Source organism: Sceloporus occidentalis, unplaced genomic scaffold (assembly GCF_023333645.1).
Source record: "Sceloporus occidentalis isolate IW3139 unplaced genomic scaffold, rSceOcc1.0.p SCAF_208, whole genome shotgun sequence".
Taxonomy (NCBI): Eukaryota; Metazoa; Chordata; class Lepidosauria; order Squamata; family Phrynosomatidae; genus Sceloporus; species Sceloporus occidentalis.
In genome coordinates this window covers 1,061,562-1,073,850 of record NW_028317188.1, presented here as the reverse complement: position 1 = coordinate 1,073,850, position 12,289 = coordinate 1,061,562, and the positions used below count along the sequence as shown (strand labels likewise).

The following is a 12,289-nucleotide window of genomic DNA, read 5'->3' as shown; positions in this document are numbered from 1 at the left end:
TATTAGACCATTTCTGTGCTTTCTGATGACTGTGTGAATCATCTTTTTATTAATGTACTATTAATGTACTATCATACCAGGGAACTGTCTTAAGTTTGACCTTGAGTCTCCATGTGAAACCCTGTTCCCCCGGCTGTCTGGGTCAGAGTCATAACACAGTGTTGTGTATATGTTGGCTATGTGAGTTTTAGAACAATACCTTAGAAATCTACAAATGTACACAATGAACGCAAGGAACTTTTTAAAACAACGTGTTTCATTTAAGCCAAGAGACAAGCTTCCCTTAATGGAAAGGATTCTACACAAGGTTATCGTTCATAGTCTTTAGGAACAGAGCAGACCTGTCAAGCTGATACGAGGCAGGACTTCCTTGTTAATTTGGTAAGACACAAGCCATGTGCCCCCTTTTTAACAAGAGTAATTGAACTATAAGGGAAAGCTATATCGCACATGCTTCTAGCTCTAACAAGTCATCACTTTACTTTCCAAACTGCAGACATGTTTTGGAGATGGAAGATTTTGACAGAGAATTAATGTGGAAAAGGTCCAGCATTGCCGTCTAACAATTGTGATAAATTAGTTGTATTTTGTATGTTTTGTTTCAGGATAGGAACACCTTTGCTTATACAATTCCTGTAAAAGATTTTAGGAGGGATATATAAATAGGTCTTTTTGAGCTCACCCTATCCCAGAGATCCCCAAATGTAATGATCCAAATGAAGGCAAACATTAATGCTTTGTTAAGAATATATCTTGAAAGTCATCTTAGAGGTCTTATTATCTGAGCTATATACATACCCGGGAACTTTATAAATCAACTGACCCTGTGACACTTCAAATATTAACCCTTTAACAAATATTTAATTGCAGTGATTCATTAATGGCGACAACCATATGGATCTAATAAAGGTCCTCAAGAAAACCATAACTTTCAGGAGGTAAAGATATTCTGGACACAACAGTGATAAAGTGTCAATAACAGTAGATAAAAATAAAAAAGAAAGGCGTTATCCTTAGGCGGTGTGACCCTGAAAATTGGAAAATTCACCGACAGACCAAATTGCTGTTTTTGCCAGGGTTGGTCTTAGTACCAGGTGACTTGGAGCAGCTGCATGGAGCAGGGGGAACTGACAGCCCAAAAAGGGTCCCAATGGGTGGAAGTAGGAGTGGAGGAGCTGAAGCTTCTACAATGTATGGGATCATGCACAAAGGTCTATCCTTACATTTGCATTCACGGCCTGTCTCACATGTGACAGATCTGCCAGATATTAAATTTTGTCATGGCTATTGAATTTTACATAGGACTCTATAGACTAATGGTGTCATATTTAATTGTGTTGCAGTTGCTACTGTAATGGTACTCTCCAATTCTATAGATATTTTAACCGCCTGAATGCCTGAGTAGTTTGCATAAACATCGAGGTCCGGATTACAGACAATTTACTTTTGCCACACAAGAAGTGCTGCAGCTGACTCTTCTAATGACCCATATCATTAAACCTCCATAATTCAGCAAAGATGCCTTCTTATAGAATTTACACTGCAAAATGTAGTTAAGTGTTTAATGTAGGCGAGAACTGTGTAAAGATTCTATGCAGAGGGACAGGAGAAGATGGTACCTTATTTCAGGTTTCGGTTAAGTAACGAAAAATATTTTAGGGCAAACACATGCTATTTAACTCACGGTCTTAAAGGCTTGTTCTCTTGTTAAACTATGGGCTAATTAGTGTATTAAGTATGACAAGGTACTGAATTTCTGCTTTCAATTAACCATTGTGCTGCAGCTAATCCCTTTCTGTGTCTAATGTTTTTTTAGTGCCAGAGTGTATGCAATAGTTTTCTGGTACTGAAAGGGTTAAACATCTAGGGTTAATCTCTAGTCATTCGTATAATGTACAGAATAAAAGAAGGATTTTCTTGCTATTGTTAGATGCATTTCTATTTCCATGTTACATTTTTGTGAAATTGCAGTTATGGTGTCTACACTTCCGCTCTGATTTGTGGGTTGCCTTTGCCATGAGAACAGTTTCCTGCTGAGATATAGTTATCTCCATGAAACAAACTGTAACCATAAGTGTTTCTATCGATAAAGAATTATCCCAGCCATGTTAAATTCATATTGGAGTCCATTTTTCATGTGTTCCAGTGCTTTGTACTAAATGTAAATCAGTGAAGGCATTCTTTAGTTATTGGAGTTTTTCTGTGTCCTCCCCCAGCTGCCTCTACTGAAAGCAGGGAGCGTATCAGGGTATGCTTCTTGCACATGCTCAGTAGATCTCCTATTCTAGTCAATGGGAGATGAGCATACCTGGGAACTTTCCAGGTTTGGAATAGAGAACTCCATCGAGAACAGCCGCTTCTCCAGTTCTCTGGGTCAACACCAGAATTCTCAGGGTCGCGGGACCGGGGTCCTGACGCACCCCCTGACTATTTTGCCTTTTAATGGGAGTATTTCCTACAATGTCATTGGGAACGTCCACTGACGTCACCGGGGCCGCCAATGGACAACATTGGGACCACCAATGTCAGTGGGCAGTCCTGGCTGCGTCCCACAAGGGTAGGCTCCCTACCAGCACTAAATAATTCACATACAATTTTACAGTAGGGTAACTACAAATTGCAAGGGATGCAGGTGGCACATGGAACTTCGGGAACATCTGTGGCTAATTTTTCCTAGACATCTAGTGCTGAAACAGCAGATCAGTATCTTTGTGGCCTGATTTGTCTTTCATGCTTCATTGTAGCGGATGCATCAGCACAAGGTCTTGAACCTTTACATTCACAGGCCCTCATTACTTTCGATCACCATTGAATACAACATGGAATGTGCTAAACAATATTCTTTGTCCCTAAGAATTCTATTTTTTTTTACTAGCCAAATTGAATCTCACTCTAACGTGAATAACCACTAATTTCATGCTTAATATGTTTATACTTTCTCCGTTATACAATAAATTAAAACCCAGGATGAAAGAGTTAACTTTTTCAAAAAAAGGAAAGTGAGATTATTGAGTGGAGAGGAAACTCAACATGTGGAATAGATTAAGAGGCATAAATCTATCAAAATTTCAAGAGAACTCTAGACATATTACTAAAATCCTGTGAAGCGATTGTTTCTAAGGACGGCGTTTGGACGAGTTTGAAATGCAATGCTGATATTAAAAGATATTGATTGGTAACGAATGTTTTGCTTGCACTCAGCTTCATTCCTCAAATTGTAAGAAAACTCATGGTGGGTCGCTCCATATTTCACAGTCACCAAGCTGTTGACAGCAAAACTTGGCAGGAAAACTCCTGGCAGCATTTTTATTTACAGACGGGTAGTTTGTAAAATGAAAATCATGTGTTTAAAATGCAAATAGCTTCCCTATGTAAATGTTGTGTATTAGTCACCATAAAATAACATGTTACGGCTAGGGCCCGGCAAACATTCTTACATTTTGAATGGTCAGTTTTGATTTTTCCCTTTTCAGTAATATGATGCTCCAGTTTTCTAAAATATTTCATTTGGTAGCCGATCAGCTGTATTAAAGATTTGAGTATTCTCTAGAGGCATGACTACATTTGGATTTTAGGTACCCATAGGCTATGGCATACCTGGGAACTTTTCCTGGTAAGCTAGCCAGAGCACTCTCTCTTCTGGGGCGAGAGACTTAGTGAAGGGTCAGGGTGTTTGGGGAGTGGATGTGGCTAAATATCATGTCCTAGCTTGAGGAAGAAGAAACTGACCAGCGGACGCGGGGACCAGAGAGATCCCAGGTTCTCATTGGGCTATAAAATGCCCTCCACTAGGTCATGCCAGAGCCCTCACCGGGCCCTCGCTGTACTTACCACTGCACTTTAGCATTTGAAACTGATCCCTCTGATTGATTACTGTCTCCCAAATATGTCTAAGACTTCACCCTCCACTACTGTAAGCAGGGTTCCTATATAAAGTGACAGGAGACATTCACAGGGATAACGAGGTGGTCGTAGCAATAAAATTATGTAAAAATGATGATATGTGTAGGTTAATTTTGTGAGATAGAACCTTTTCCCCTGCTGCTAATCTGTAATTGGCCAAGTAGCTCTTGTTTGCTTTATAGCATTAAGAAATATATTTTCCAATAATATATAATATGAATTTATTGCTTTTGCAGGCATTACTGATGGGAAGAGTGAAAAGTAATGGGAAACTAAGGAGATTTATCCAGTTGGAAGCAAGTACATAACGGTATGAGTTTCTCCAGGTTTTTTTTCCCAAGTCAGCTATATAGAGGGAAAGGCTGGCCCAGGGGGAGGAATTGCCCTATGGCCTGGTTCTAATTCTCCAGAGCAGGCCCGCTTGTGGATTCGGGGCTTAGTAAGTGAGTTTGTGCCTGAGCATTCGAGTGAGTATATGTAGTGGATGTCAGAGTGAGTGTTTGCCTGAGAGTTACAGTAAGTATGTGTGTTAGTGTTTGTGTGTGTCTGTGTTTCCATGTTTTGTTATAGTGGTGGTAATGGTGACTTGGATTTACATACCCCCGATGCCAGAAGATGCCAACCCTCCCCTGGCTATACATTGAATTGGAGCACTGCCCTGGCACCCTCATATCAAATACGCATTAATTCATTCATTCAGGTTCATGAATTCAACATGGGGAGATGTATGTGAATGAGCTGTCAAAAAGAGTGAACTTAGTCTGAGAGAATTCCCAAGTGAGATGAACATTACGCTGAGATATTCTCACAAGTTGTTGATCCTGGAACAACTTTATTGAATGTCCAGAGATAACATGAATTGTCTTAAACATAGTGTTCTTATTTCCCTCCTTTATAATAGCAGTATGGCACTTTATAAATAATAGATAATGCTAATGAATCCTCCCATATTGAGGAGCTGACTATCTATACTAGAAAGATAAACTTCTTACCATCCAATTTGGCTATTATTCAGCTTCCCACAACACCCATCTCATGCCAGGATTTGAGGGAACTCAGCCAAAAAGACAGTTTCCTCCTCCACACTGTTTCTTGGCTTTGCTATCTACAATTTATGAAGTAACACTGTTTGAGTTGACAGATAGGGAGGGTGAGTAAGGATAGTAGTCAACAAAGCATGACAAGGACTTTTTACTTATTCTGTACCGTAATGATTTTTAATTAAGGGCCGTTCGTATTCACACAGTTTAGCTGTGATTTGCATTCCGGGGCAGTGTGAAATGTATGGGTCTCAGCTGTTTCTATGACTGTAAACTATGGTTTAACTAATGAAAGTAATTAGGAGGCAAATTCTTGAAGTCAATGTAGTATTTCGATGTGTAAACAATGTTACAAGCTCCAAATTTCAGGTGGGGGTTAATGGAGAACAAAAATGAAACCGTCAAAAAAACAATATTGATATTAGCGAGGCGGCTGTGAGCATTTTCTCAAATAAGTCTTTGGAAGCAGCTGTGATTTGAGCGCAGACTTTGGAGCCAAGTCGTTGCCTAAAAAACACTGTGCGTAAAACAATACTTTTTTAAGGTTCGGTATCTGTAATATAGCTTAATGCCTGCATGCACATGGGTGCTTCATGGGTAAATGACCATTGACCATTGCAATTTATTACAAATTCTGTAATGGGTTGTACTGTTTATACTGGAAGTGGAGGACAGGGCATGCTATAATGGACAACCACCTTGCCCCTATCGTTGTATTTATAATACCTGGTTTTTGCTTACATACAGGGCCGGTGCCACCTATAGGCAAAGTAGGCGCCTGCCTAGTGTGTCTACCTGGAGGGGGCGCCGGCAGCAGCTCGCGGTCACTTTTGGGAGGAGTGGGAGCGAGTCAGCCAGTTAGGAGGACCAAAGGGGGAGGGGCTTGTGGGGGTGGAGCCAGGGGGTGGCAAAATTATGTTTTGCCTAGGGTGGCAAAAATCCTTGCACCAGCCCTGCTTACATACCAGACCGATGCCCGGGATGCCCACCTACTGACTTGCTGCCCATTCTGTATCTTTTAATAGAAAGATGTTTCATATCCAGCTTAGACTTTAGTGGAGCAAAAGAGAGAGGAGGAAGAAATCAACAACCTAGCTTTAACTTGGAAACCATTTGTACAATTCCAATAACACATAGACTGATTAAATTTTCTGTTGGTTTGTTATTTTTTTGTAGTCCACAAAATGAAAACTTTTTTTCAAATGAATAAATGTGTTATGTGCTGGGAACTCTTCCAGCAAGGACTCCGGGTTCTTACAAAATCACTATTTGCCTTGTTTTATAACCAAGCTTGGTGTTAGCTTAACACAAGTAGTAATACTAAGAGCTAATGCACAAAGCAGAGATTGGAATCCTGCTCCATGTCGTTGAACACTTTGTGTATCTTTGTTGCCAGTTTTATGTTTAGAGGTATTACTTTGTACCCAATTACATAAACATGTAGACAAACAGCGATTCAGATTAACATTAGTTGCTTTTCAATATGAGCCAGTGGTTCAGCCACTGGACTCCTGCAATACCGGCCAGTGTGCTGATAATAAAATAATATACAAGACAGATAAGATTAAATATACTAATAAAGCGCCAATGAAAGGGGAGACTAATGGAGGTTTTTGTTCTTTAATGTCACATTTCAGCTACAATTTGAGACTCTTCCCAGCAGGAACTTATTATAGGGTAAGCTATTTAAATGTTGTCGGTTCTCGACCGAGTTATCTTCAGTGCTGCCCTAGGCCTCACCCAGGTCAGCGCCACCTCAAACGTGGCTGTCCTTACTACTGAGCATGGGGATATGACATTATATCGATACTTTTAAAGGAAACGCTATGCAACGCAGCCCTCCATAGTGTTATTGGGCCGGTTGGGGAGATCAATGATATCCCTTTAAACCAGGCTCGTTATAGGCAGCCTGATTACCCAATAGGGAGATCAGGATCATAGTTGAGCGGCAGAGGAGCTGCCACCGCCCTTGACCTGCCACCCTAGGCCTACTCACTCTAGACCAGCACTAAAATTAATATTATTATTATTAACAGAACACCTTAAATTTATTGAAACTTGTTCAAGAACATAACTGCTGTCCTATTAGTTAATGCTATAATGTATTTAGATCAATAACATTGCTTCTAATTGGATACTTAATAAAGTGAACACTTACAAGGTATAGTGTCATAAGATGCGTTCTCAGAAGGGGTGATGGGCAATTCTGAAACTGATGGGGTATCAGGAATCCATTAACTATTAGTCATTCCCTGGGTTTGATACGGTTGCAGTTGATTCAAACTGTTTCATTTACGCCACATTTTAGTAAATCTGGGTACATTTCTCTGGATTTGATTTATCCTTGCATGCACTTCACAACCTATCATACATTTTGTGTAGTAAACTATTATATTCTTCTCAATCACAAAGCCTCAAAGGAAATTACAGCTGATTAATCCTTCTCTGCCAAATGTCATAATGAACAGAACATGTTAACTTATACCAAAGACGTTATCGGCCATATTAATCAGAAACAGAAATTGCTTGCAGCCTTTAAAAATATATAAACAAATATGAAAACGAGAACCAAAACCGGACTCAAATAACGCCTGTATATTTGATTTAGATTTTCTGATAATGGTCTTTTGGAGAGGATGCGAAACTAATATAAAGTAAATATGGGAAAGATATGAAAGCAAATATATACGTAACTTTCAAGATCATAAAGGCCCAACAAACCTGTTTCATGCTAATTTTTAGTATACAAAAAAGATGCTATTAAATCTTTGTGCGCCAGACAAGAATAGGACATTATTATGCTTCAAAATGCCTCCGGCGCTTAAATTGTTAAACACACAATACTTCATAAGAGACATGGCAACCAACTGAATATTTTAGTGATTGTCCCATACTCAGCCCCAATTTATTTTTTTGAATATGTTTCATTGACTTAGTAGGGTTAGCCACTGACAGGTGTGTAGTAGCTCTCCTTCGTTATTTATTATTATTTATTGTTTTATATAGCGCCATCAAATTCCGTAGCGCTGTACAATGGGTGGACAGGACATAACAGGTAGTATATAACATAACAATTTGACTTACAGAGACAACAGGTGAGGAGGACCCTGCTCAAACGAGCTTACAATCTAGAGGTTACTTAAAATGATTCATTAAGTAACAGTGATGTCATTATGGTATCTTTTATATTAGTGACATCATGAGACTGGAACTTTAATGACAGAGCTAACTAGTTTGGACACACAGCCGTTATACTTAGTGCCTATCAGTGAGGGGTGCAGCTTTTTTCTTTAAATGATATTGATTAGGGTAGTAATCGTCTCCAGGGCTGCACATCTAATCCTTGCCTATCCTTTAAGCTTAACGTAGTAGTGGGAGGTCAGGCACTGCTGCTAATGATCCTGGATTTTGTTGTACACGTCTTTGTATACCCTGTCTATGTCTGAAGTGACTCTGGACTTTCTCAAATGCTTTGCCTATTTTGAAGTTTATTAAGAAGGATTCCATGATAGAAGAGCATTGGTACAACCGGTACAGTGTACATTAGGTTTAAATGTAACAACCATTACACTTCATTTGGTGTTCTAAACACATCCACTGCTTTTTAAATATAACACTTACAAATATGTGTGTATAATGTGTGTGTGTTATTGTTTGTTTAACAATATTATCGTTGTTTTTATCTATAATTTTTTGTCTTATTATTATGATATATATATATATATATATCTCTATATATACTGTATATATCTTTTTGGTAACAGATTTTTTCCCCTTTCCGTTAAAACATTTCAACCAGAGTAAACATCTTTGTCTCATTACATTTTCCCAAATTTCTTTTGGGTTTTAATTTTCCAGTGTGCAGTCATTATCTTGAGGACACGATCTGACCCCTGCTTAGCCCTCTGGGAGCTAGCGTAGCCTAATGGACAGGGTGTGAGTGGGGGTGAGTACGGTGTGATTGGTTATTTTTGGATGGGCGGGTGTTTTGTAAAGGGTATCTGGTGACAGTTAGGGGGAATTTGTCACTGACGAGGAGGTAGGTGAGCATCCAAGAAGATTTTAATGGAGCCAGGCAAGAACGGTTTTAGGTTATTTTCTGTTACTAAAATATGCAGGTGTCTGTCTTTATTTGGGGGGGTCGGATAGGGTTGAGTAGTGTGTTAGTGGGTCCACAACCTTCATACTTGTGCTTGCAGTGTTTTGTTGCTTAATTATTTACTGGTCTGCTCTTTATCATGGAAATATATCCAGAATCACTCCATTCAGTCACCGTACCATTTAGTGTGGTACTTGTGAGGGAGAGAGAGAGAAACACTCCAAGCCTTTAGTGTCTCCTGAGAATGGGGCAATCTGGATGCACATCTCGGGTGTGTTTTTGGTGAGGGGCACACCGAGGACTCACTGGGGGCGAGCTGGTAAAAGCACTAAAACCACTTCAAGACCCTTCCTTGCACTTTTTCTTTTTTAATCACTGGTCTTTTGGCTAGCAGGTGATGGATGCTTTTTTTGATGGGCTGGCCTTTTGGCTGCCGTCACTCCTTGAAGACCCTCTTTTCGAGGGACCAAGAATTTTCGCTCCTACTGCTGGCCTTTTGGCTAAAGAGTCAGATATTCCTATGTGTGGATGATATTCCCAGAAGAGTACGACTGGGGACCTTGCGGTTCATTATGCCCTTATGAAGGCCCATGGCCAACTTTGCATTTTTATCATCTGACATTAAAACATGGTGGTGAGGGTTTAAAGGTTTATGGCCTCATCTTCATAAGATTATTCATAGCCTGGTTTAGAAAACGATTGCAAACAAAATACATTCCAGTTTAAGGAATTCTACAAACAGATTAAACGTTTGTAGTTTTATAACCAAATAGCCTATATCCGAATCCAAATAAAATTGCACTTTCTTATTAACGTCAAAGTCTTTTATCGCACAAACATATATTTATATGTTCTAAGGATGACTTAACCTCCGGCTTAAGAAATGTTTTCCTTTTAAACATACTGCGTTGCTAGCCAACCATTCTTTTCAACAGTTTTTTTCCCCCCTAATCGAATTAGCTCACTAAACAAGACATCACCCAGAGGCCTTTGCCACAGGAAGTCATTTTCCAATTGATTTAAACGCCGTTACAAGAGCCATCAGCAGCAACATGTCTACTTTTCTCTAAACAAGAATAAATCTGCTTCCTTCTTTCTCAAGTCTTTTTTTTTTTTTTGGCGAGAAACATTCAAAAGTTTCATATGAAAACAATATGTGTGGCCGTGATTTATAGAAACAGCTGACGGAAGATAGCTTGGAGGGATAAGCTTTAATATCAGCACAATATCGGAATGTCTTGGTTAACCAAGACACAAAGTACCTCTCTCTGGCTTCCATGTTCTAAGTAGGGATAGTCTATCAACCAACCAAGGTGTTAATGTCCGCCCTGTACATTTTTAGTAACGCTAGTTTCGGTAATGGTGCTAAATTAACAAAACAAAAATGGGTTCTATCCACCTTAAAAATATATTAACCCCTTAATGACAAAATGCATTGTTTTCAATGGGTTTAGGGACCACCCATTGTCCTTAAGGGGTTAATAGAGGATTGGTGGCATGGCGTTTTGTTTTTTGCTTTTTTCCCCCCAAAAAAGTTACCACCCTTGACAGTCTCCAGACAGTATCTGGTATGTGTTATATACTTCATCACACAATGATTAAATTTGCTCACACTCTTTTTTCATAGTGGAATATACACAGCTGCAATTAAAACATCCACACCCTGAGATTCTACAGCCTATCACTTAAGCATAATGTTAATCTTGGAAATGCGCCTCAATCTTCCCAATAAAATTAGGTAGGGTGAGCTGGAAAGTACAGAAATGTTTTTGCTTTTCTTTCCCCAGGCTCCCAGACCCTAAACAGGTTTTTTTTCACCATCATACAACAACACAGTCTTAGAATAAATAATTATAATCCAAAAGGCAAGCGTTCATCACTACATTGCTTATATTGTAGAATTCCTAATTAAATTATATTTTAATAGTTCTGGTTCAGATATAGTTGTCTAGAACCATACTTTTTTGGTGGCATATGCAAACATAAAGCACATGGTGGAACTTTTTTGTAAGCGCTCCTATTTTTCTGTGATGTAAGATTGTGATGTCATTTCCTAGGTTTGTGGGTTTTAAATCCTCGATGCAAGCGATATTAGTTTAATATTCATATCAATACCAATTTAATAATTAGTATTATTTGTTATCTTTTATTCTTATTGTAGGCTTTAGGTTGCCAGCTATACGTGATCGTGGACTAGGGCAGAGAGTGCTGGTCACTAAAGCACTTGTCACTAAATGCTTGTCTGCTCCCTTTGATCAGTTATCTGCTTGAGATAATGCTACAAGGGTATAGTGATAGCATCACATAACAGGACCCACATCTGAGGATGGAGAAAGGTTAGAACAAGATGTCATCATTTAAAAATAGAGGGCTAGAGGCTTAGATGTAATATAGAGAAAGTTTACATTAGTCAGAGCGTGATAGATAAGTGGAACAGCTTCCCAGCAGAAGTGGTAGAGGCAAATAGAGCAAGGAAATGGATGAGCTCCGATGGTATATTTACAACTAAACATTACGGCATCTTTATAAGACTATTTATAAATGCAGTGAACTTCATTAAAAGCTGGAAGTGCTTTAGCATCACTTAAGCAAAAAGAATTCCAAAAAAAACAGAGGACACATACTTACCAAAGTCACTTGCACACAATTGTACTCTCATATTTTCCGATTTTTGCTCAATTTCGCACTGAGTGCAGATCTTGGTGACTGCAATTTAAAGCAAAACATTATTGATACACCAGCGTCGAAAGCAGCGTGTTTATATAAACGTTTCTAAAAAAGACTCGGTTGTATGTTAGAAATGCCAAATCTTTGCTACAGATTTCCGTTCTGCAAAACTTTGGCAAGAACCGTCTGGCACGCAACGTAATTTATTAGCAATCATTTACACATAATGCATGGCACAGACTGTGGGACGCACTCCACAAACTACCATTGTATTTCAATTTACTTAATGTGTTCACTTGAGACCAGAATTGTGCCAAATAAAAGAGTGCTTAACTTGTTTTTAAAGTACGCTTAGTGTTCAGAATAAGTATTCACCTGAATACGGTTTTCTAAAATCCAGCTCAAGCTATAACAATTACTGGTGGCCCAGTTAAATCATTTACTTTGGCAATCGCCTTGGCCAGTGTCCTTCTAAAACAGTGTATTGATACAATAATTGGTATATAGTCAACTCATAAATACGCTACATATTTAGACTGAAAGCTTCAAGAATTATGATGTTTAGCATTGTTATGACTTA

At 38.9% G+C, this 12,289-nt stretch overlaps 1 protein-coding gene across 1 annotated transcript in view; it reads right to left on the bottom strand.

Moving 5' to 3' along the window:
• Window positions 1-12,289, bottom strand: part of LOC149277634 (secreted frizzled-related protein 5-like) — a 32,608-nt gene that overhangs the window by 6,341 nt on the left and 13,978 nt on the right. The window contains exon 2 of the mRNA XM_089502661.1: window positions 11,671-11,748. Coding sequence (XP_089358787.1) covers window positions 11,671-11,748 — 78 coding nt within the window. The remainder of the gene's footprint in view (window positions 1-11,670; window positions 11,749-12,289) is intronic.